Source organism: Stegostoma tigrinum, chromosome 15 (genome assembly GCF_030684315.1).
Source record: "Stegostoma tigrinum isolate sSteTig4 chromosome 15, sSteTig4.hap1, whole genome shotgun sequence".
Classification (NCBI taxonomy): Eukaryota; Metazoa; Chordata; class Chondrichthyes; order Orectolobiformes; family Stegostomatidae; genus Stegostoma; species Stegostoma tigrinum.
Window position 1 is genome coordinate 20,931,724 of NC_081368.1, and position 24,146 is coordinate 20,955,869.

Sequence of the window (24,146 nt, forward strand, 5' to 3'; positions counted from 1 at the left end):
ATTGCCCTGTTTCTATACTTCACTGATCACTTTGAAGCTCACTAGCACTTTTCATTGGCAGGCTGTTGTAAGGATGCTTTCTGCAGGGATAGACACCCACTGTAAGTTCAGGTCCAGAATCAGGGATTCTCATTTGTTTGTTCACTTTGTGCCTACTTATATGATCAGAACAGATCTGCCTTGCCATTTTGCGATTCGTCCCCTCAGCCAGCTCTAACAGCCTCACAGCCTTTCTGTAATAACAATATGGAGCTGGAGGAACACAGCAGGCCAGGCAGCATCAGAGGAGCAGGAAAGCTGACGTTTCAGGACATTTCTGAAGAAGGGTCCTGACCTAAAACATCAGCTTTCCTGCTTCTCTGATGCTGCCTGGCCTGCTGTGTTCCTCCAGATCTACACTGTGTTAACTCTGACTCCAGCATTGGCAGTTCCTATTATCTGACTGTCCTTCTGTGTTGCCTTGCATTTTAGTGCAGGCATGAGTCCAGGCAGTTTGTCACACTTGACAGCAGTAATCAGTTAGGAGGTGAACAAGTTGCTGTGTGGCACCATGTGACATCGGTCTTAGCACCCGCACCATGTGCCAGCTGCCCATGCACCAAAAGCACTGTAAGTGCTTCAAACTAACAGCCATGCCTCAAAATCTAAGGAGTGTCACAGCAAAGGATGCATTGTTCTGGTAGGGGATCCCTGCACAGTAAGTCAAGGGCAGCCACTCCTATCAGCCTAGGGGCTTTGATCCAGTGTGTGAACCACTAACAGCAGTCCAGTCAGGGGATCTGTACTTCTGCAATACATGCAGTAAGCCATGGCCAACCCTGTAGGTCTGCTGTAACCTGTTTGGGTTTCACGGGAACAGTGTCGGGAGCTAAACGGGTATCGCTCAGGAGCCTGGTCACTGTTTGGCACTGTCTGTCTAACCCATTCACTGGGATAGGCCACAGTCAGTCTTGAGGCTAAAAGTTAAGGAAGTTATCCATTACTGCGGAAGGGAAGCTGGGAACTTAAATTGTGGGGATTGGAGGCAGCGTTCTGGGAAACAGAGGGGATGTCATTGTGAAGAGGTAAAGCAGCTCAGTACGTAAGAGATGAGATAACAGACCATTGAAGGGAAATGGAAGCGCAGTGCTGGGTGTCATTAACAGTCAGCTGTACACTGGCTTTTCATTGGGAGTACCCACCATATTTGGGTTGTTGACTCAAAATGAGTCAACATGACTCCATGATGGGCCCAAAATGAGGCAGCATGGTGGCTCCATAGTTAACACTGCTGCCTCACAGCACCAGGGATCCAGGCTCAATTCCATACTCGAGCGAGCTTACACAATTTCCCCGTGTCAATGTGGATTTCCTCCGGGTGCTCTGGTTTCCTCCCACAGTCCAAAGATGTGCAGGTTAGGATTAGCCATGCTAAATTGCTCGTAGTGTTCAGGGATGTGTAGCTTAGGTGGGTTTTTAGGGAATGGGGTCTGGGTGGGATGCTCCAAGGGTCAGTGTGAACTTGTTGGGCCAAAGGGCCTGTTTCTACACTGTAAGAGTTCTGTGTGACTTCATAGAAACCTTTAAAACTCGAATGGATTAGACAAGGCTGATGCAGAAAAAATATTCCTGGTGACAGGGAAGTCCAGAACCAGGACTCACAGTCAAAAGATGCAGGGTACACCATCTAGAACTGAGATTAGGAATGATCTCTTCACCTAGAGTGTGGTGAGCCTGTGGAATTGCTACCTCAGAAAGCAGCTGAGGGCAAAACATAGATAATAAAGTGTGAAGCTGGATGAACACAGCAGGCCAAGCAGCATCTCAGGAGCTCAAAAGCTGACGTTTCGGGCCGAGATCCTTCATCAGAGAGGGGGATGGGATGAGGGTTCTGGAATAAATAGGGAGAGAGGGGGAGGCGGACTGAAGATGGACAGAAAAGAAGATAGGTGGAGAGGAGAGTATAGGTGGGGAGGTAGGAAGGGGATAGGTCAGTCCAGGGAAGACGGACAGGTCAAGGAGGTGGGATGAGGTTATTAGGTAGGAGATGGAGGTGCGGCTTGAGGTGGGAGAGGGGTGAGAGGAAGAACAGTTTAGGGAGGCAGAGACAGGCTGGGCTGGTTGTGTGATGCAGTGGGGGGAGGGGACGAACTGGGCTGGTTTTGGGATGTGGTGGGGGAAGGGGAGATTTTGAAGCTGGTGAAGTCCACATTGATACCATTGGGCTGCAGGGTTCCCAAGCGGAATATGAGTTGCTGTTCCGGCAACCTTTGGGTGGCATCCTTGTGGCACTGCAGGAGGCCCATGATGGACATGTCGTCTAAAGAATGGGAGGGGGAGTTAAAATGGTTTGCGACTGGGAGGTGCAGTTGTTTATTGCGAACCGAGCGGAGGTGTTCTGCAAAGCGGTCCCCAAGCCTCCGCTTGATTTCCCCAATGTAGAGGAAGCCACAACAGGTACAGTGGATACAGTATACCACATTGGCAGATGTGCAGGTGAATCCAGCCCAGTTCGTCCCCTCCCCCCACTGCATCACACAACCAGCTCAGCTCATCCCCTCCACCCACTGCATCTCAAAACCAGCCCAGCCTGTCTCTGCCTCCCTAACCTATTCTTCCTCTCACCCATCCCTTCCTCGCACCTCAAGCCGCACCTCCATCTCCTACCTAATAACCTCATCCCACATCCTTGACCTGTCCGTCTTCCCTGGACTGACCTATCCCCTCCCTACCTCCCCACCTATACTCTCCTCTCCACCTATCTTCTTTTCTCTCCATCTTCGGTCCGCCTCCCCCTCTCTCCCAATTAATTCCAGAACCCTCTCCCCATCCCCCTCTCTGATGAAGGGTCTAGGCCCGAAACGTCAGCTTTTGTGCTCCTGAGATGCTGCTTGGCCTGCTGTGTTCATCCAGCTTCACACTTTATTATCTTGGATTCTCCAGCATCTGCAGTTCCCATTATCTCTGGGAGCAAAACATTGTATAATTTCAAGAAAGAATTAGATTTAGCACTTGGGGCTAAAAGAATCAAAGGGCACAATAAAGGGGAAAGCAGGAGCAAGCTATTGAGTTGGATAATCAGCCATGATCATATGGATTTCATGAGTGGCAGTGTAGGCTCGAAGGTCCAAATGCCCTTCTCCTGATTCTACTTTTTATGTTTCCATGTGATGCCTAGGGCTGGGAAATTAAAGTAGGAGGAATGAAGATTTAGATAGAGGGTTGGATAAGAACTTGGGGATGTTCATAGCCAATGGGGTTGACAGAAAGAGTTACCAAGAGGGAATATGTACATTTGGGGTTCACCAATAATCAGGAATGACCCTGATACTCGCTGCTTGAGGGGTGACCCTTGTTTCCTTCCATCATGCTGTAGATTACAAGTCAGCAATGGAGCTGGAAACAGCTGACATCACACCTGGACTCTGCAGGGTAAATGTTCCACTCTGTTGAGGGGGGAGGGGTCTTCGTTTGTGAGCAATGTGAGGCCCTTCAAATAGCAATGGAGTTATACAGACATCCACATACTAAAGCTGAAATTTTTCAGTGAGCATGAAGTGCGTGTATACACGCATTATATATCTTAGACATTAAGCTTCTGTGCAGAGTCCCAATCCTTGACTCAAGTACACTTAACCATATCATGAAACATTACAAGTCAATTCCACTAATGTCCGTGATGCACTGGCAATATTCTGGGATCTGAAAGGTTTTGCCTGATTGCCAAAGCAGTAATTGCCTGCCAATTTCTCATAGCCCGCACCTGTTGTAGGAGCTGCTAACTTCACACCTTGGACCATAAAATACAGTATAACACAAAAGATAGTTCAGTTCTACTTCAAGATTTTAACTGTGGCTAGACAAACTTTGCACATGCATAGCTGATGAAGAAAACCAAGGTAAAGTTGCCAAAGAGCTATCAGACCGTAGGCTCTCTCATTAGCCAGAGATGGCTGGCGGTGATTTAACCTGAGAGTCAGCCTGTGTCAAGTGAGGGGGAAGTGGAGAAGGAGAGTCCTTTATGGTAACTTCAGCTGGTAAGGAAATTGAACCCATGCTGTTGACATCACTCTGCATAGCAAACTAGCCATTCAGTCAACTCAGCTAACCTGAGTACAAGTCCGTGTGTGTTTCCAGTAGACTCTGAGAACATGTCCGTGGTCCTATCCAGACACTTGCATGAATGAGGCAGCAGGGTCCTGATTGCATTTTGCAGCCTTGAGTCATGTTGCCCAGTGCCCTCGATAAAGCTGCCTGCTACTCCTGTGTCTACTTGTACAAGCCAATGATGCTATGAATTGTTAACCCCATCGGGTCCTCTCCTGCCTGGGGTGGAGGTCTCTGGCAGTTCTCTGAGTGTCAGAGACCTGGGGCATTTCTTCCTCAGCCAGCAGAAGAGATATAGTGGTGATGTGTTCACCAGACTGTGATCCCAACTGCACTTTAGCTAACCTCCCCATAGCAATGCCAGTATCTGAGCTGGGCAGTGGTGCAGGACTTTGCTGATACATTGTCCGAAAGATCAATGACATCTTCCTCAGAGCTGGAAGAAGAAGCATCTTCTGGCACCACTGTCTTGACTGTGGAAACTGTGGTAATGAAGCTGGTGCATGCAGGAGACAAAAGATAGAAAGTGATATTGTCAAAGAGTAGAAGTTTGAACATTTTAGCACCCGTTCACAGTGAGGGTAATGGGAATAGTCAATGCTTTTAATTGGCTCGGAAACATAATTGTATCTACACCTTCCCAGGAGTGGTCCTGGTCATCACTGATGAAGATCATAAGGATATCAGACAAGTAGCAGGCACCCCACCTCCCAGGCAGGCTCTTTCAGCTCTGCTATGCACTGTTTCTTCTTGAATTAGAGAAAGAGTAAGACTGAATAGGATGAAAGTGGGTGGCACAGATGTTAATACTGGTACAAGGGGTAAGTTGGCCTGAATGAGTGAGCAAGCAGCACAGGGGTCATGCAGGATGAAGAGATGGAGTTCTGGGCTGGCTGAAAGTGAGTGAGGCAAGATCTTATGGGCTATAGTGAGAGGCTCTAGAGCATTAGAGGTGGCTGCAGTAGAAAGACAGAGTGAGAGTGATGTAGCAAAGAAAAGCCAATAGCCCTGACCCTGGCAGGGCAGAGAAGGTCATTGACCATCTTGCAATGCTACTGGGCACTCCTACAGATGGTTGAAACCACACTGATGCAGTTGGCAGCCTTAGACCAGATTGAAACCCTATCTATCAGGAGTTGTACTTCCTGTCTGCAAAGCAGGATGCCACTTTCCCCTTAATTGAAAAATCAGGACAAAGGTCACAAACCAAGCTCAGTGGCTGCAGACTGACGGCACTTGACTGGGTACACAACTGCCTTTTAAATATAACACCAGACCAGGTATCCTAGGACATTCTGACAGTGGCAAACACTTCCACCAATTGGGAAAATTGGACTACCATCAAATGAACGGATTTGTAAAAGGACGTGGTGCTTAGTTAGTGAAGTGGGTTTGGACCAATTGTCTGAGAAAACTTGTGAGGTCTTGCATAGAGGTACCCTGTGTGAATCTCCATAAAAATAGCACCTTGCCAATTTCTGGTAATGATCAGCCTGTAGAAAGTGTCTGCATTTTTTGTGGCTGATGAAAACTGTAGGCCGTAGATATAAAATTCTTACTATTAAATCCAACAGGAATTTCAGGATGGGAATTGAACCCATGCTGTTGGCTTTGCACATGTGCAAGCCGATGGTGCTATGAATTGTTAACCCCATGGGGCCCTCTGTATGATAGTAGGAACTGCAGATGCTGGAGAATCTGAGATAACAAAGTGTAGAGCTGGATGAACACAGCAGGTCAAGCAACATCAGAGAAGCAGGAAAGCTGACGTTTTGGGCCAAGACTCTTTTTCAAAATTTCTGAGGAAGGGTCTAGACCCAAAACGTCAGCTTTCCTGCTCCTCTGATGCTGCTTGGCCTGCTGTGTTTGTCCAGCTCTACACCTTGTTATCTCAGGTCCTCTCCATACTTATTTTTTCATGGGCTTTGCAAGATAATCTTCAAAAATTAAAATTTAATTCAGCTTCTCAGACCATTGAGCCCAACTGGTCTATGCCAGTAATTAAACTCTGCATGAATTTCCTCTGTCTTTACTCATCCAATTGCTTTTGCTGTTTCTTTGATTCCTTTTTTCTTTATGTGCTTGTCCGACCTCCCTTTAAATGTATCCACTCTGTTCTTGACTCATACTGAGAGTCACAGAGTTATCAAAAACTGTTTTTTTTATTTTCTCTGGCTCAAAGGATCCCGACAGTGTGGTAACAAGCCATTCAGCCCCACAAGTCCACACTACTCCCCAGAATAGCATCTCACTCAGCCCCATCCCCTTGCATTTCCCATATCTAATCCATCTAATTTACACACCCCTGTATACTACAGGAAATTTGGCATGGCCAATCCACCTAACCTACACATCTTTGAACTCTGGGAGAAAACCAGAGCATCCAGCAGAGACCTGCACAGGTACAGGGAGAACATGTAAACTCCACATCGGCAGCTTCCCAAGGGTGGGATTGAAACTGAATCCTTCACACTGAGGCAGCAGTGCTAACCACTAAGCCACTGTGCTGCACTATGAGACTGACTGATAGAATTGTTCTTTATTCCTGGACTAAATTTCCAACTACCCTGAATGTGAGTATCTTCTCAAATCTATGCATTTTTTTGTTGAAGTTAGACACTTGTAATGATCTCCCACAGCTTTCTTTGCAATCGTATCCAATCACATCAGAATATTGGAATTACTGCTATATCACTTTGAGTATTACATGCAGAAACTGAATGAAGAACAGAGTCCTCAATTGGTGAACTGGGAGAAAATTTAAGATGAAATCATTACTGGTCACTGTCATGTGACAATGAGAGAGTTAAACCTCTTAGCTTAGCAAACAAGGTAGAAAATAGAAGAACATTGTTTTATTATTAAGATTAAAAATCATTAAATATGAATTCCTGATAATGCCAATTCAGACATTAGTTTTGTAAACTGACATGGTCTCCTCTGAGGCTCCAAGTGAATATCTGTAACGTTATGTTGAAACAATGTAGGCAAAGAATCAGACAGGTACTATCTAACAGATGAGACATCAGCTGTCTCAGGTTGGGAATAACATTCCTGACACTATATTGAAGAAGTAGTAGGATACTCCCACCCCAGGACCAAGCCAATATTTATCATCTGACCCAACAAATAATAAAAAAATCAGGTTATCTGGTTTGTGAGAGTATGCTACTGTCACACACTGCTGTATTTCCTACAACACTGACTACACTTCCAAAGTACTTAATTGGCTGTAAAATAATTTCCTGAAGACATGAAAGAAGCTTTATAAATCTTGGTTCTTTTCTCTTAAATAATTGTTGAGCATGTGGCAATTTTCTGTAAGTTACAGCATTGTGATTGATTTTGAGTTTCTAGGTTAGAAATAGCTACTATTAAAAAACACATTTCTCATCCCATATAGGTATGGCTCAAGACCAAAACAGGAATGTGTGAACTACATCCAAGAAAATGGCTATAACATTGGTTGCTATTTCTCAAAAGACAAAATTATCGAATTTGAAAACTTTTACGTTTACAGAAGTGGATCCAATGACTCAGGAAATATATCGTCCGGGGTCAAAAACTTCCAGCTGCAGAACCAAGGTAGAAAATCTAATAATCTAGGTGATGGCCCAGTGTTACTATTGTTAGACTATTCGTTCAGAGACGGAGGTAATGATCTGGGGGCCTGGGTTTGATTCCCACGTAGCAGCTTGTGGAATTTGAATTCAATTTTTTAAAAATCAGAAGTTAAGAGGCTGATAATGACCATGAAATCAGTGCCAATAAAAAAATCAGGTCCATTATGTTCAATTGCTGTAACTAGTACTAGAAGCATATACACTTCTTAATGTATGTTTGGGAATGAACGGTTATTGTAAGCTAAGTTGTATCTTGACAAGTGCACTCCACGTTAAAGAAGCTGCTTGATGCTCCATTTTGCCTGCGGCAATAGCTTCTGCAGCATACATCCCACATCTGTGCTAGAGCACTTGCCACCAGGGAAGCCCTTGTGGCTGTCCCAGAAATGGAGACTGGCCCTTTCCCAACACTTTGAAAGTCTCACGTTTCTGTATCACCGACTTCCAGCCCATCAAACTGCTTTACTTTGCAGTACTTGTAATGTTTAAACCTGTGGAGTGGATTTTGTACTGGTTACAGTGAGTACTGGATTTCCCAGGATCAAATATGTCCTCATTAAACTGAAACAGAAGAGATGTGCAGAGATTGAGTGAGTAGGGTGTGATACATTATCCTACTTTCCCGCTGAATTCACTTCCTTGTTTTTTGTTTAGAAATTATAATAATTCCCGAACCTCAGTAAGTTCGCTTGTTCCAATTTCATTGAACTACAATCTTATTTTTCTGATAGAGTCACTCTCTGAAATGCCTGAAATATTCTACTTCAATAACAGCAAAAACTCAATTCATGCTTTTCAGTGAAACTCGATCCTCCTGCCAACCTGACGCTGAATATGTCTGAAAACAATGAGCTCTTTTTGACCTGGGACCCACCAGCAAAGCTACTGAAATGTCGAATGTATGAAATCCGGCACCGCAGTAATAAGGATAAAGATTGGCAGGTACAAAGTGACAATGACCGACAGGACTGATCATATTTACTAACAAATACCTTATAAACAGAGAATAGTAGCTATTGTTTTAGGAACCGAATATTATAGTACATGATTTGATTTGATTTGATTTAATTTATTGAGTCAATGGATGGAAGGTTGGCTTGTTTGATGATCTGGGCTGGGTAAACAACTTTCTGTAGTTTCTTATGGTCCTGGGCAGAGCAGTGCCACACCAAGCTGCTGTGCACCCAGATAGAATGCTTTCAGTGGTGCATTTCTGAAAGTTGGTGAGAGTTCTTATGGACATTATTCCCTTTGTCACTGTGTACTAGAATGAAGGTCTCCTACCTTCCTGATTTCAATTTGAATTAAGCTGCCCTTTGTAGGTCATTTCAGGAGACTGAAGGCAAATGTCTCATGTAAGTGTTTGAGGATATTATCTGCAACACCAGCGTTCCTGAAAAGTGAGATGTCGACCTAGTGAAGCAGGATGCAATTCTCAGAGCTAAGTGATCCCACAACCAATGGATCAAAGCCCTGCTGCAGCAAGTGGTAAATAGTGTTGAAAAATTATATCTAGAAGGAGTTGAAGGCTTCACCAATATCCCCGTCAGCAATGATGGGCAAGCCTAGCACATCTCAGCACATGCAAGAAGGCTGGAGCATTTGCATCCAGCTTCAGCCAAGAAGAGTTCCATAAATGATCCAGGTAAATCTTCTCATCAGATTCCTAGCATCATAAGTGAAATTTCAATTCACTCCATGCAATATCAAGAAACTGCTGAAGGCAGTTCTTCAAATCTATGAACCCTGACAAAATACAAACAATATTACTGAAGAGAAATGCTGCAGACTTGGCTGTAACTTTAACCAAAGTGCCCCATTGGCATTACATACAAGGTGAAAATTTGCCCAATTATGTCCCACCCAAAAAAAGCAGGAAAAGTCCAATCCAGCAAAACATCACCCCATTAACCTCCAAATCATCAGTCAATTGATGGATGGGCTTGTTGACAGTGCTCTCACGCAGCATTTACTCAGCAATAACCTGATCACTGACACTCAGTTTGGTTTCAACTAGGGCCAATTTGCTCCTGACCTCAGAACAGATTTTCTCCAAGTGCTGAACTCCAGAGGCGAGGTCAGAGTGATTGATGTTGATAACAAAGGTGGAATTTGATTGAATGTCAACTTACAGGAGCTTAGATTGTCCCTTCCTCCTTGTGTTATGAACAGCTGGTTACTAAGGAAGTGAGAAAATGGTGATCTGGAATTAGTTCCTTACCAGTCAGTGTAAATAGCAACAGCTTGGAGACACATTGTTTACCCATGAATTGAGATTTTAATATTATCTTCACTTATGATTCCATGCCGTTTTCTCTGAATTTCTTCATCTAGGTGCAAGTCATCAATGCACAAACAAAGTATGTTTTGTCAAGTGTAGATCCAGAGAAATTCTACACCTTTCAAGTGCGAAGTAAGTCTAACCAGTATTGTGCCAACGCTAAGCTGTGGAGTAATTGGAGCCCGGCTATTCAGTGGGGAAAAGAGCACACACAGTCAGGTAAATTATGTGGGTTTACAATGTAATAGACTAGACCTCTGGAAAACAGTGTTCGGATAATGTCCAATGTAACTAAAAATCAGAAAGCATGTAAAAACAAAAAATGATGAAACATTTTTCACTATCTCCAAAAATCCTTCGAGAGAAGATGCCTGGGAAAGTAGAATAAAAACCTTAGTATGATCTATTTAAATTAATCTTCTTGGCCCTTCAAAATAAGGTGTTTTTTTTCACCCTGAGATAGGAATTGTGTGAACTGGCGTGCCCCAAAAGAACACAGCATGCTTCAGAAAAGGTGGAGATAATATCATCAGTGTGGTGCGTCCAACATCGCTGCATTTGATTAGCAGAATGTGGAAGATATCTTTAAGTTTCTGCAAATAAATACTGCATGGCAAGGGAAAGGTGGCAATGTCACAGAAAAAGACTGAAGCAGCAGAGAGAGGAGAAAATCTTCCCAACAGTGCTTTATATCCCAAATGCACTTTTCAGCCTAAGCCATAGGACGATGCAGTGTGGAAACAGACTCCCTGGTCCAAACAGTGTGTGCCGAACATAATCCCAAATTTAAGTAGTTTCCCCTCCCCACCCTCTAGGCTTGACCCATAACCCTCTTAAACCTTTACTATTTATATACCTATCTAAGTGTCTTTTAAATGTTGAAATTGTGCCCATATCCACCACTTCCTTAGGAAGTTCATTTCACTTGTGAACCACCCTCTGCATAAAAATTTGCCCCTTTTGTCATTCTTATATCACTCTCCTCTCATCTTACAAATATGTCCCCTAGAAAAAGACGCCTACCATTGACGCTTTCTATACCCTTCATGGTTTTATAAACCTCTATAAGGTCACCTGTCAACCTCTTATGCTCCAGTGAAAAAGTCCCAACCTATCCAGCCTTTCTTCATAACTCAAACCCTCCATACCTGGCAACATCCTGATAAATAGAAATTTATAAAACCATGAGGGGCATGGATGTGGTGAATAGCCAAGATATTTTCCCCAGGGTAGGGCAATCCAAAATTAGAGGGCATAGTTTTAAGGTGAGAGGAGAAAGATTTAAAAGGGTCCTAAGGGGCAACTTTTTCACACAGAGAGTAGTGTGTGTATAGAATGAGCTGCCAGAGGAGGTGGTAGCTGCTAGTACAATTTCAACAGTTGAAAGGCATCTGGGTGGGTACATGTATAAGCAGGGGTTTAGAGGAATATGGACCAAATGCTGGCAAATGGGACTAGATTATTTTAGCATTTCTGGTCAGCATGGACAAATTGGATTGAAGCATCTGTTTCCATGCTGTGTATTTCTATGACATTAAATCTCTTCTGAATCCTCCCTAGCTTCTAAATGATCAGCAAAGTGGGAGAAATTGTTTAATTAGGGTAAGGGCCAGCAGAAAAAATGTACTGACAATTAAAATAGATACTTAACAGTTTCAGAAAGTGATGGAACTTTGTTGTTTTGTTTCACAGAGGGTTCAACAGGTCTCCGTACTACAATCACAGTCCTTTCTCTTCTTGCATTAATCCTACTTATTGTTATGGCGACAAAGAATGAACGGTGAGTACCAATAGTACAAATTCCACAGATATTATGACTCATAAAACATTATGTTATATTTTGCCATCTTTTACATGTGTCTGCTACCATAGGAATGCCAGAATGCACTAACTGCACATTTCTATTTGCATAGCATGCCATGGACTGTAGACAGAGGAGGATATGAAAGAAGCTAAAGAGTTAGTTGCAGTGAGGAGGGATGATATATCAGAAATGACTTAAAAGGCTTTGTGGGTAGAGTTTAGGAACAAAAAAGGGACAGTCATATTTGTTGAAAATGTATTGTAGGCACCCCAAACAGTTAGTGGGCAGCAGAGGAGCAGATCCATGGACAATTCACTGAGGTGTGTAAAAATAATGATAAAAACATAATTGTATGAGGGGATTTGAACTTCCCAACACAAATTGGGATAATCATAGTGTAAAGGGTTTACCGGTCTTGGATTTTGTGGAATGTATGCAGGAAAGCTGTTTATGTCAGCATGTAGAAAGTCCATCAAGGGATGGTGGGGGTATCTAGGGAATGAAACTGGACAGGTGTTCAAGGTAAGAGGGGGCCACCATTTTAAGGGCAATGACTGCAATGCAGTGTAATGTAAGGTTGCAATGGAAAATGTGCAAATGGCTTTGAATTAAGGCAAGGCAGATTTTATTAAAATAAGACAGGATCTGGCCAATGTAGATTGGGAACAGTTATTTGTGACAGAATCTACAGCAGAATGGGGGGGGGGGGGGGGGGGGAACACAAAGTGGGGAAAGTACAGGCCCAGCATGTCCCCTTTAGATTGAAGCATGGCAATGCAAGTCCACAAAACCCTGGATGTCTAGGAATATTTGGGATCGGACAAGAAAGGGAAAAAAAAGGCTTTTAGCAGATACAAAAGGATTCTGTCAACAGTGGCCTTGGTGGAATATAGAAAGTGCAAGGAAGAACTTAAGAAAGCAATTGGGCCACCAAAGAAGAGACATGAAGAAACACTGGTGGTAAAATTAAGGACAAAAGAGGTTATTTAATAAGCATATAAAGGAGAAAGGGATAACCAGGAAAATAAAGGACTGATTAGGGACCAAGAAGGCAATCTGTGTACGAAACTACAGAATATTGGCATTGTGTTAAAAAAACCTTCGCTCTGGAGAAAAAGGATGCAGGTACAAATTTCGGAAAGAAGGATCATGAGGTTTTTGAGCAGATTGCATTTGGAAATGAGGAGGTATTGAAGGTTTTCACAGGCTTAAAAGTGGAGAAATTTTCAGGTCTAGATGAGTTGTATCTCATGCCACTATGAAAAATGACAGAGGAAGTTGCAGGGATCTGACCCAAATTTTTAATTCCTCTCTGGCCATAATAGAAGGGTCAGAGGACTGGAGGGCAGCTAATGTGGTTCCATTTTTCAAGAAGTGGGGTAGAGATAAACCAGTGAATTACAGATCAATGAGTCTGACATCAGTGGTAGGGAAACTATTGATGAATATTCTGAAGGACAGAATTAATCTCCACTTAGAGATGCAAGGTTTGATCAGAAATAGTCAGAAATTTGATAGAGATTTTTGAGCAGGTGATCTGGTGTGTAGATGAGGACAGTGCAGCTGATGAGGTTTACATAGATTTCAGCAAAGCTTTTGACAAGGTTTCACATGGGAGACTGATAAAGAATGTAAAAACACATGGGATCAAGGGTAACTTGGCAAGTTGGATCCAAAACTGGCTTAGTGGTAAGAGACAGAGGGTGGTGGTAGAAGGCTGTTCATGTAAATGAAAATGGGTATAGAGCGGCATACCACAGGCCTCAGTGCTGAGCCCCTTAGTGTTTGTCACATGCAGAAATGATATAGAGGAGAATGTGTGGGGGATAAGTAATTTACAGACAACACAAAGACAGGCTAAAATTGTTTCAGAGACACTAGGACCTGCAGATGCTGGAGAATCTGAGTTAACAACGTGTAGAGCTGGATGAACACAACAGGCCAAGCAGCATCAGAGGAGCAGGAAGGCTGACGTTTCGGGCCTAGACCCCAAAGATCCAAGTCCGAAACGTCAGCCTTCCTGCTCCTCTGATGCTGCTTGACTTGCTGTGTTCATCCAGCTCTACACCTTGTTAACAAAGACTGGCCATGTGGTTGACAGTGTGGAAAAAGCTCTGGGGTTATAGGATGGTATAGACAGATTGATCAGGTGGACAGATCAGTGGCAGTTGAAATTTAATCCTGAAAGTGTGAGGTGATACACTTTAGAAGAAGTAACAAGACAAGGGAGTATGCAATGAATAGTAAGACACAAGAAAGCTCAGAGGAACAGAGAGATCTTGGGGTGCTTGTCCTTCGATCCCTGAAGGTGGCAGGCAATTTACTAAGGGGGTTACTTGCTTTTATCAATCATGGATAGATTATAGGACCAGGGAAGTTACGTTGGAGATTTATAATATTTTGGCTAGGCCACAGCTAGAGTACTGTGTGCATTTATGGTTACCTTGCTACAGGAAGGACATGATTGTGTCAGAGGGAGCGCAGAGGAGATTTACCAGGTTGCTGCCTGGTGAGGAGCATTTTTTGCTATGAAGAGAGGATGGATTAGCTTAAGTTTACTTAGAATCCCTATGGTGTGGAAATAGGTCATTCGGCCCATCACCAACCCTCAGATGAGCATACCACCAAGCCCGATCCCACTACCCTATCCCTGTAACCCTGCATTTCCCATGGTTAACCTACCTAACCTACACATCTCTGGAGCCCATGGGGCAATTTAGCATGGCAAATCCACCTAACTTGCACATCGTTGGACTGTGGGAGGGAACCGAAGCACCTGGTGGAAACGCATGCAGACGTAGGGAGAATGTGCAAACTCCACACGGTCGCCTGAGGGTGCAGGCAGCAGTGCTAACCACTGAGCTACCATGCCGCTCATAAACAGGGTTTGTCTGAAATTTGAACCCAGGACCGCTCACACCCTAAGCAAGAATCATTCCCCTAGACCAACGAGCCAATACTTGTTTTCTTTTGAACAGAGAATGCTGAGATATAAGGTAATGAGGGGCATGGTCAGGGTGGATAGAAAGCAGTTATTCCCCCAGTCAAAGGAGCAATCACAATGATGCATAATTTTAAGGAGCTTTAGAGGGGATTTGAGGAAATAATTTTTCACTGAGAGGGTGTTGGCGATCTGGAATGCACTGCCTGGAACAGTAGTAGTGGCAGGAAATCTCATAACCTTTAAAAAGCACTTGATATGTACTTGAAATGTCATAACATTCAAGGCCATGGGCCAAGTACTGGAAAGCAGGACTAAGACTAGTGTAGATAGGTCAATGGACTAAAGGGCCTTTTCTGTGCTGTATGCCTCTATTTTTCTATGATAACAAACATGTACCTTATCACCCAATAGCCACTGTTTCAGTGCATTCCTTTTCACAGGGCAACAAATGAATCCCCTGTACATGACATCACCTGCATAAAGCTAATGGGCAATTAACAGATTCCCTGCTCTATCTTTAAATAAAAATTAGAGCTTAAAGGTACAGCTAAAATTTCAAAAACAAATCAAAACAAAGCTGCATAATCTGTATAACATTACCCTTTGAGATGTGCCACCGACTGGGATCCCTAACAGTTGATGATTTGAATGATCCATGTAATTTTAGAGATTTTCTTACTTTCCACCATTTGCTTAAAGTCAGCAAGGCAATGTCTAATCTTTCCTCATACAGTTTTTTACTGCATATACAATATCCCTTTAGGAATAATCATGTACACAATATTCAGTGGGGATATTGTCTTTATACACTCTCAAATAGAAATTCACTGATAATGTTTGACAACTAGAATTCCATAATCTCTGCTTCTGCAAAAGCCAAAGTTTCACAGAGTATTTTCAATAATCTTTTCCACTCTCTTAGCTTCCTAAGCTGAAGGATAATATTTCTCATTTTTAGCTGAAAGAGTGCTACAAAAACAGCTAGAACCGCCTCAACAGTAGGAACGTGTTTGTGTGAGGGAAAGGCATTTCACATGTAGCTTAGAATCTGGAATGCACTACCTGAGTGTGTAAAGGAGCAAAGCTTAATTGAGGCTTGAAAATGTAACTGGATATGTATCTCTAGTCGATGTGCTCCTTTAAAGGGACAGTACATACAAAATGATAACTACCTCACCATAATCATATTTTTTTTAGATTATATTCCCTACAGTGTGGGAACAGGCCCTTCGGCCCAACAAGTCCACACTGCCCCATGCAGCCTCTCACCCAGACCCATCCCTCTGAGACCCACACACACCCCTGAACACTATGGGCAATTTAGCATGGCCAATCCACCTAGCCTGCACATCTTTGGACTGTGGGAGGAAACCAGAGCACCTGGAGGAAACCCACGCAGACACGGGAAGAATATGCAAACTCTGCACAGAGTGTCGCCTGAGGCTGGAATCGAACCTGGGTCCCTGGTGCTGTGAGGTTGCAGTGCTAACCACTGAGCCACCATGCTGCCCCATCATATGTTAATGAAAAGCTTATAATACTACTGTGCTACATTTTACAGACTTAATATTTTGCACTTATCCTTACAATGAGCCAGCTATCATTACCCATAAATCCTTTAGCAACCTTTAGTCTTTGACAGGAGGAGTCAGCAAATTGTGCACCTTTAAGACCATTTTGATTTTTACTCTCACCCGATCATCTGATGCTATTAATACTTCTCCAGATTTCCGATTAGAAACATTGTGTTTTGTTAAGAGGAAATGGAAGTTTCTTGATTGGGTGAATCTGCTGACTTCCTAAAACTATTTATTTTTATCATGTGTCCAGTTTCAGTAAGCTTTTTTAATGGAGTGGCAAGGTGGCTTACTCCAGCTACTTTGTATGGAATCACCACTCTTTTTAATGATTATAATGTGTTGTTGTCCCCAGACCTTAAAATAAGTAGAACTTACAGAAGCCATGATCTTATGGTATGGAGTTATTCGGGATAATATTGTTGCTCATCTGTTCTATACACTGTTGATGTGTAATCATTATCTAACACAATAAAGTTAAACAAATTCACCAGCAATACATATTTCGTGGGACTAAAGCTTCTTGTGACCAGTACAATTCTTGAGATTGATTGTCTTCACCAGCATTTTTAGCCTCTTAATTGTCAATGTTTCTAAACATCATCCTTTGCTACTCTCACACAGTCATACAGGTCTATATAAATAGGCCCATCAGCCCATCAAGTCTACACCAATCAAAATGAAGCACCCAACTATTCTGATCCCATTTCCCAGCACTGGACCCACAGCCTTGAATGCCTTCGCATCGCAAGTGGACATCTAAATTCTTCTTCAATGTTATCAGGGTTTCTGCCTCTACACCCTTTCAGGCAGTGAGTTCCAGATTCCCACCAACCTCAGGATGATAAACACTTTCCTCATACTTCCTGTAAACCTCCTGGCCTTTACCTTAAATCTATGCCCCTGGTCATTGACCCCTCCACTAAGGGGAAATATTCCTTCATATCTACCCTATTTACATCCCTCATAATTTATTACAGTTCAATCATGAGATCCCTCTCACCCTCTTCTGCTCCAAGGAAAAGACATCCAAGAGAAACATCAGGACAGGCATTTTGATGACCTGTCTTGACCCATTACCACTTGTGCCTGCTCCTCCTCCCTTCAAACTTCTGTTGGTCTTTTGGTTCACTTTTCCACTCTGTGGAACCGCTAACAACAATGTGATGAAGGAGGACATCAGAAGCCACTTTTTACTCAATTTAGATTTATCCAGAAGGAGAATATTATAAATATATATTTCCAAACTCTTCTCCCCATTCGAGTGTCCATATGTTACCCTTTATATGTGCTTAAAGAATCAATGCCCTCACCTTATTTTGCTTCATATTGTTAACTAGCTCTATATGTTCGCTTCATTCTTCCAATGGTTTTATGGTTCAGCCTGCAAAAACACTGGAGGCACGCTCTATATATAAATTTCTTGAGGATTACATTTTGATTTTTGTGAACTACTTCTGGTTTTCTTCAAAAGTGGTGAAGGTCTCCTTTGCCACTCATTTAGTCTCACTGACTCCTTCACCATCTTCCAACAATACCTTTTGTATCTGTGTTGATATACAGATGATTCAGATTGAAGCAGAATTAGATGAATTCATTCATATACTCAATAATTATCACTGGTTTATTGATTGTTAAGTGATTCAAGGAAGCCAGCACATTTCCTAGAAATCCCTAGTTAAATTGGCACAAGATTCATCCACTTATCCTGCTTAGTTTTCTATTTAAATTAAGGTCTAACCCATTGTATTTTTTTGCAGGTTGAAGGTAATAATCATCCCAAAAATACCCAATCCAGGCAGAAGCTTTGATCCTTTGTTCAACAATCACAATGGCAACTTTCAGGTAAGGGAAAGGGAAGAAAAGATGCTTCTGACATTTTGGAAGCAAATTCCTTTCATTCTAATTATCTCTCGGAATGCAGCTATCAAATACAGGAAGGAGAAAATATCAGTGGAACAACCATCTCAGCCTCAAGCACAGGCCTTCTAGACAGTGGCATTGACAGAGAGCTGGGGTGAAACATTGCTCACCCCTTTAAAGGGGGAATAGTAACTGGATTGCATGAGTGTGGGTGTGAGTCCTGGGAAGTTCCTTTGGTTGTAGTCAACTGATGAAAGCTACAGGAGCAGGGTAAAAGCGAGAAGGAATGTTAAAAGGAAGAAAAGAAAGAGCTTTAATTTACTTTGTACCTTTCTTCAGATCATCAAAAAGCAGTTTGTAGGAAATGAAATTCTTTTCAAATTTAGTCACTATTATGATGTGTCGCACCTCACCAGGATAGTGTGTTGGAAATTAAACCCTGCTACTCCCAGAATTGTCATAAACGTTAAAGATTTTATCAAAGTTTGCAAACTTTCCCAATTTACCAAACTTTGTAGACTCAAGTTAACAGAAAGCATGGACTGGACTTGTATACTTAGCAGAAAGTACTATCTATTATAAATAAACACCCACAAGCACTTCCGTCTCAAGGACAAGGGCAGCAATTAAGTGGGAAGACCATTACATGCAAGTTTCCCTCCAACCTACTCACCATCCTGACTTGGAAATACATCACTGTTCCTTCACTGTTGCTGGGTCAAAATCCCAGGACTCCCTTCCTCAGGGTATTGTGGGTCAACCTGCAGCACAGGGACTGCAGCGGGTCAAGAAGACATCTCACCACCACTTGCTCAGTCCAGCCAGGGATATGCAATAAACAGCTGGCCAGCTGGTGATGCCCGCATGAGTGATGTGTTTTTAAAAAAGATTCAGTCAACAGCTAAGTAATGATGAACTGTGAACATGTAACTCTACTAGATGAAATTCTAGCCCCTTATAAACTGCCCCTGCAAACACGAGGTTTGCTACAAAGGGTTGTACTACTTTTTTTTTCCTTCCTCACCCTGTCGTTCTCTTAATATGTCCAAAAGTGCATTTACCTTTCAGTGGCAACATGAGGAACTTTATCCCCCCCTATTCAGCAAGTGGCTAGGATCTGGAATGTCCTGGAAAAAATCAGCAAGTTTGGCAGCACCTGTGAAGAAAAAAATCAGGGTTAACGTTTTGGGCCGGGTGACCCTTCCTCAGAACTCCATTTCTGTTTTTGTTCCTGATTAGCAGCATCCGCAGTTCTCTCAGATATATTTTCTTTGGCACCCCTCCCCCCCCCGTCCTTCTAGGTTTGCTTGAAGAAATACAGGCTGTTAGTCTAAGGTGTTATCTTCAACTCTTCCATCCTCATGGTCATAGAAAAACGGGGGCACATTCTCTAAACATCGGTGTTTGGAAATTACTTTGCAGAGATTTGGTGTGTCTTCCCACAATGCAATTCTTTGGTCAGGATTTCTTCTTCAATGCCCATCATGAGATGCGACACTACCATTTGCATTCACGCATTGGAAAGAATTAAAAGCATGGTTACATAATTCAAAGTGATTAATACAAGAGTGAATAATGCATTGGCATATGGATTTTTTTAATGTACATATTGGCTCCTGCAAAGAAGTTGCACTGAACTTTTATAAAATGCTTGTTAGACCTCAGTTTTACAAGCAGGTCAGGGCATTACATTTTTGGAAAGTTTTAAGGCCTTAGAGGGGTCCAGAGGAGATTTATTGGATTGCTACTAGGAATGAGGGTGTTCAATTAAGTTGGAAGGCTGAAGAAACTGGGGTTGTTCTCTCTTGAGGAAAAATAATTAGGACATTGCACAGAGATGTTCGAAGTAATGAGTATTTTACTTTGCAAATGGTGAGAAATCATTTCCAGTGTCAATTTCTCAGGTGGTCTAGCGGTTAGGATTCGGCACTTTCACCACCGTGGCCCGGGTTCGAGTCCCAGTCAGGGAATAGAACTTCTGCTGTGTTGGGGTGGCACGGTGGGTCAGTGGTTAGTACTGCTGCCTCACAGCGCCAGGGACCCGTGTTTGATTTCACCCTTGGGTGACTGTCTGTGTGGAGTTTGCATATTCTCCCTGTGTCTGCATGGGTTTCCTCCGCATGCCCCGGTTTCCTCCCACAGTCCAAAGATGTGCAGGCTAGGTGGATTGGCCATGCTAAATTACCCATAGTGTTCATGGATGCATGGGTTATGGGGAGATGGGTCTGGGCGGGATGTCTCAAGGTTAGTGTGGACTTGTTGGGCTGAAGGGCCTGTTTCTACACTGTAGGGATTTTATGATCCATGAAAATCAGCAACCAGAAGATTCATCATTATTGACAAAAGAACAAGAGGTGGCATGAGGGAATAATTTTACAGGTGGGAACAGATTCAATCATAACATTCAAAAAGAGCTAGATAAAAACTTGAAGGGAAAAGGTTTACAAGACTTTTGTTAAAATGCAGAACAGGGGTGAATGAATCAGATGGCTGTACTGAAGAGCCAGCATGGATATGATGAACCAAATGACCTCATTCACTACTGCATGATTCTTTGATTTTGTGATAAATGTAAAAAGTTGCTGTCAGAATATCACAGCCAAGTCAGATCTTGTTCATCTCTACTGCTCACACGTAAGGGGCAGCATTTGATGGAGTTGGTGGGCTTCCCACCTGCTAGCTAGAAAGCATCCATGTGCCTAATTTTTCTGAGGATGACCAAACGAGTTAGATGCCAGCACGGAGTTGGGCAGCAGTGGCCCTTGATACCAGGATCAAGGACCCAGGGGAGCAGAAATCCTGTCCACTGATAGCTGCTGGTTGGCCATTCTTCATGGCTCAACAGTGCCACCAGGTAGGCAGTGCATGCTGCGGGTACTACACCTATAAAAGACCAAGGATTTTACCTACCTTATTGTGAATACAGGCAGTTTTTCACTAATGGGGAAAGAAAAAGAGAAAATTCCTCTCCTACATATTCTAATAGCTGTTTGAAAGCAATAAAACAGAAGTCTCGGCATAGGTTTGCTGAAGTAACTCCACAGAGGTTGGTTTCCCATCACCCTTTATTTACACGTGGAAAGTCCTGATACAGCTCCCTCAGAGCCAAGCCTTGGAGTGAACAGAACTTCTGACACTCCTGTTCTTATCCGTCAGCCAGGGCTCCCTGATTTGATCAGACTAACAACCCCAATCAAGGAACTCCTATTCTAAGAGGTTGACCAGGCTAAGTTTGTTACAATCACGACCATCATGAAAACAGATGGAGCTTCAATATTCAGAGTGAGTCAGAAAAGTGTCTTACAATATGACAATAGTACAGCTAGCATAGCGAACCAATAGGAAGTAGACTAATGGTTAATGGTCTTATTTTTTACAGGACTGGCTTGGTGTCCCAAAGGACGCATTGGAAGGTTTCAAATCAGCCTACCGCGAGAATGTGTGTATCGTGAGCGAGTCACCAGTAAATCCTTCCCTGAGCAGTGTCCATGGAGGGTCCTATGAGCAATGTGGAATGACACAGATTCCAGAAAAAGTTCCCTTTTTTGGCACCAAAAGAGAGGCTCAACCAAAAAACACCTCTCCTGCAATGCTGTTTTCTGATATTGCCGTTTTTGTAGAGAGCAATAGGTATGCCATTAATGAAAACATCTATGTCAGAGTCTAACATTTGTCATATTTCAAGTCTTTGTGACACTGGAGAAAATCTATTAACAGTGGTACAAAATCCTGAACGAATCCACAGGCTTTTCAGGAATAAAATTCCCAAAATGTTAAATCTTACAACAATCTCCGTAGAGAAAATCAAAATAAAAATGTTGAAAATACGACTGGTCTATCAGGATATTAACTCGAAACATTTGTCTTTCTCTTTCAGAATCTAATCACCTCTTGATTTTTCTCGTATTTTAGTTCATATTTCAACTTCATAGTAAGTTGCAGATTTTTAAAAAGAAATTGCTCAGGCATGTGTAGAAAATTGGGCAGGAGAAAGAGTGCACATTTCAGATTGATGACTTCTCATCAAGATAAAACATTAGCTTCATCAGACTGTCCCCTGCTGCTGTCTGACGTATTGAATGTCTCCAGCAACTTCAGTATTTATTTCAGACTTTTAGACTCTGTAGTATTTTGCCTTTGGGCAGCATAAGTATTACCTTACATACAATTCCATATTTCAGGTTTGATTTCCCAATTAGAGGAGCAGTAGTCTTTGGGTATAACAGTTGGGAATTGAAGCCCCTGATCTTTCCTCATCCAGTTAACTTATTGAAAAGTAAGGGACTGAGAGTCAACTACTAAGCACAATGTTGCCTGTGGCTCCCATCACTTAGTGAGACCTTCCAACTGGGCAGTCAGATATTGGCTTCACAACATCAGTATTTTGTATAGTTGTAGAATATAAAAGTGGATTTTTCTTCTTAAGGGAGACAATTCAAAACTGCATTTGACCTTTCCTGGTATGAATGCAAGATGGTAGCGGATTAGGTGCAAAATAGTAAATAATAAAAGTTCTTCTAGAATGCATCATGTCTCAGAAATTAAGTGAGGTCATAAGCTATGAGAAAGTATAAAAGAACTAATGTACATGAATTTTGTATGATTTATTGGATGTGTAACAATCTTAACACAACTTGTGTATTATTTTTGCTATTCTTATGTAATACACATATGAGACTGAAAGTGTTTTTTTTTGTTTTTGCCTTCTTTGTTCCATATTATTTTGAAGCTATAGCATCACCAAGTCTGGCTGAGAAGCATAGCATTGTGCAAGAAGTGACCAGAGGCAGAGAGAGAGCTGGCTGCAGCCTGAACATTGTAACATGGGAGCATTTGACTGTTATTGTATGGTGATGTCAATGGTGACTTATAGCAGGCTGTTTCACATTTTTTAGTATGCAGTTTGATGATTAATTAGCAAGTGCTTTACATATATTATTAATCTGTCTCCAGCTTACCTTTAAAATGATGAGCGTATAATTAAAGTAACTTACTTTGAATATAAACTGGAATTACAAAATGTTTCAGTAGTGTTTTTTTAATGGATAAACTATTGCTTAAACTCATCAAAGTATGTCTTTTGGTTTCTCAATACCCCCATTTCAAGTACATTGCTGTAAATCTTTGTGTAATTGTGCCAAATAGGAGAAAACAAGCCTCCAGTCCATTTCAGACCTTTCCCAGCTTTTATTTTTGTCGACTTCAAGGAAGATTAGCAACCATGCGTAGATACCTACTACCTGCCACAGCTATCCTGACAGCAGTTTACATCCCACCCCATGTAGAAGTCAAGAGCACATTTAATAAAACATACACCATGACAAATCGCCTTGAGACGGAATACCCCAAGGCCATGTTCATCATAGCTGGTGACTTCAACCAAGCCAACATCAAGAGTGTGCTACCAAGATACCACCAACACATCTCCTTCTCACTTGAGGTCCAAATACCCAGGACCACTCCTACACAATCATCAAAGATGCTTACTATTCAATTCCTGCCCATTTTTGGTAAATTTGACCGTAAGTCTGTGCACCCTCTCCTGGCATACAAGCAAAAACTGAAGCATGAAGATCCAGTACAGAAAGTTGTATAGTCTAAGGTAATGGACAATGACTCCAAGCAGTCATGTAGGAGCCCAGTGGACTGGTCCATATTCAAGAACTCAGTGGTCAACCTAACTGTGTACACCACTACCATCACAGATTTCATCAGTAAGTATGTAAAGGACTGTGTACCAATACAAATGTTCCCCAACTAGAAACTATGGATGAACTGGAAGGTCTACTCTGTATTGAAGTCCAGGTCTGAGATGTCCAAATCGGGTGGCCCTGACCTATACAGGAAACCTAGGTTTGACCTGTGCAAAGCGATCAGGGATGACAATACCAAACTAGAATTCTAGACTAGCCACACAAGCACACATTGACAATGGCAAGACTTATTTAACCTAACAGGCAACAAAACG

General features: G+C 42.5%; 1 protein-coding gene across 4 annotated transcripts in view; it reads left to right on the plus strand.

Moving 5' to 3' along the window:
• Positions 1–23,787, plus strand: part of LOC125458839 (cytokine receptor common subunit gamma-like) — a 52,688-nt gene extending 28,901 nt beyond the window's left edge. The window contains exons 3-9 of one of the 4 annotated variants that reach the window (XM_048544574.2): positions 7,490–7,671; positions 8,509–8,651; positions 10,044–10,209; positions 11,683–11,770; positions 18,076–18,160; positions 21,558–21,808; positions 22,914–23,787. In XM_048544574.2, the coding sequence (XP_048400531.1) occupies positions 7,490–7,671; positions 8,509–8,651; positions 10,044–10,209; positions 11,683–11,770; positions 18,076–18,160; positions 21,558–21,808; positions 22,914–22,932 (934 nt within the window). In that variant the 3' untranslated portion in view covers positions 22,933–23,787. Of the gene's footprint in view, positions 1–7,489; positions 7,672–8,508; positions 8,652–10,043; positions 10,210–11,682; positions 11,771–18,075; positions 18,161–21,557; positions 22,865–22,907 lie in introns of those variants that run through there. The other 3 variants (XM_048544573.2, XM_048544575.2, XM_048544572.2) reach the window with 3 other exon arrangements.
• Positions 23,788–24,146: the final 359 nt, after the last annotated feature.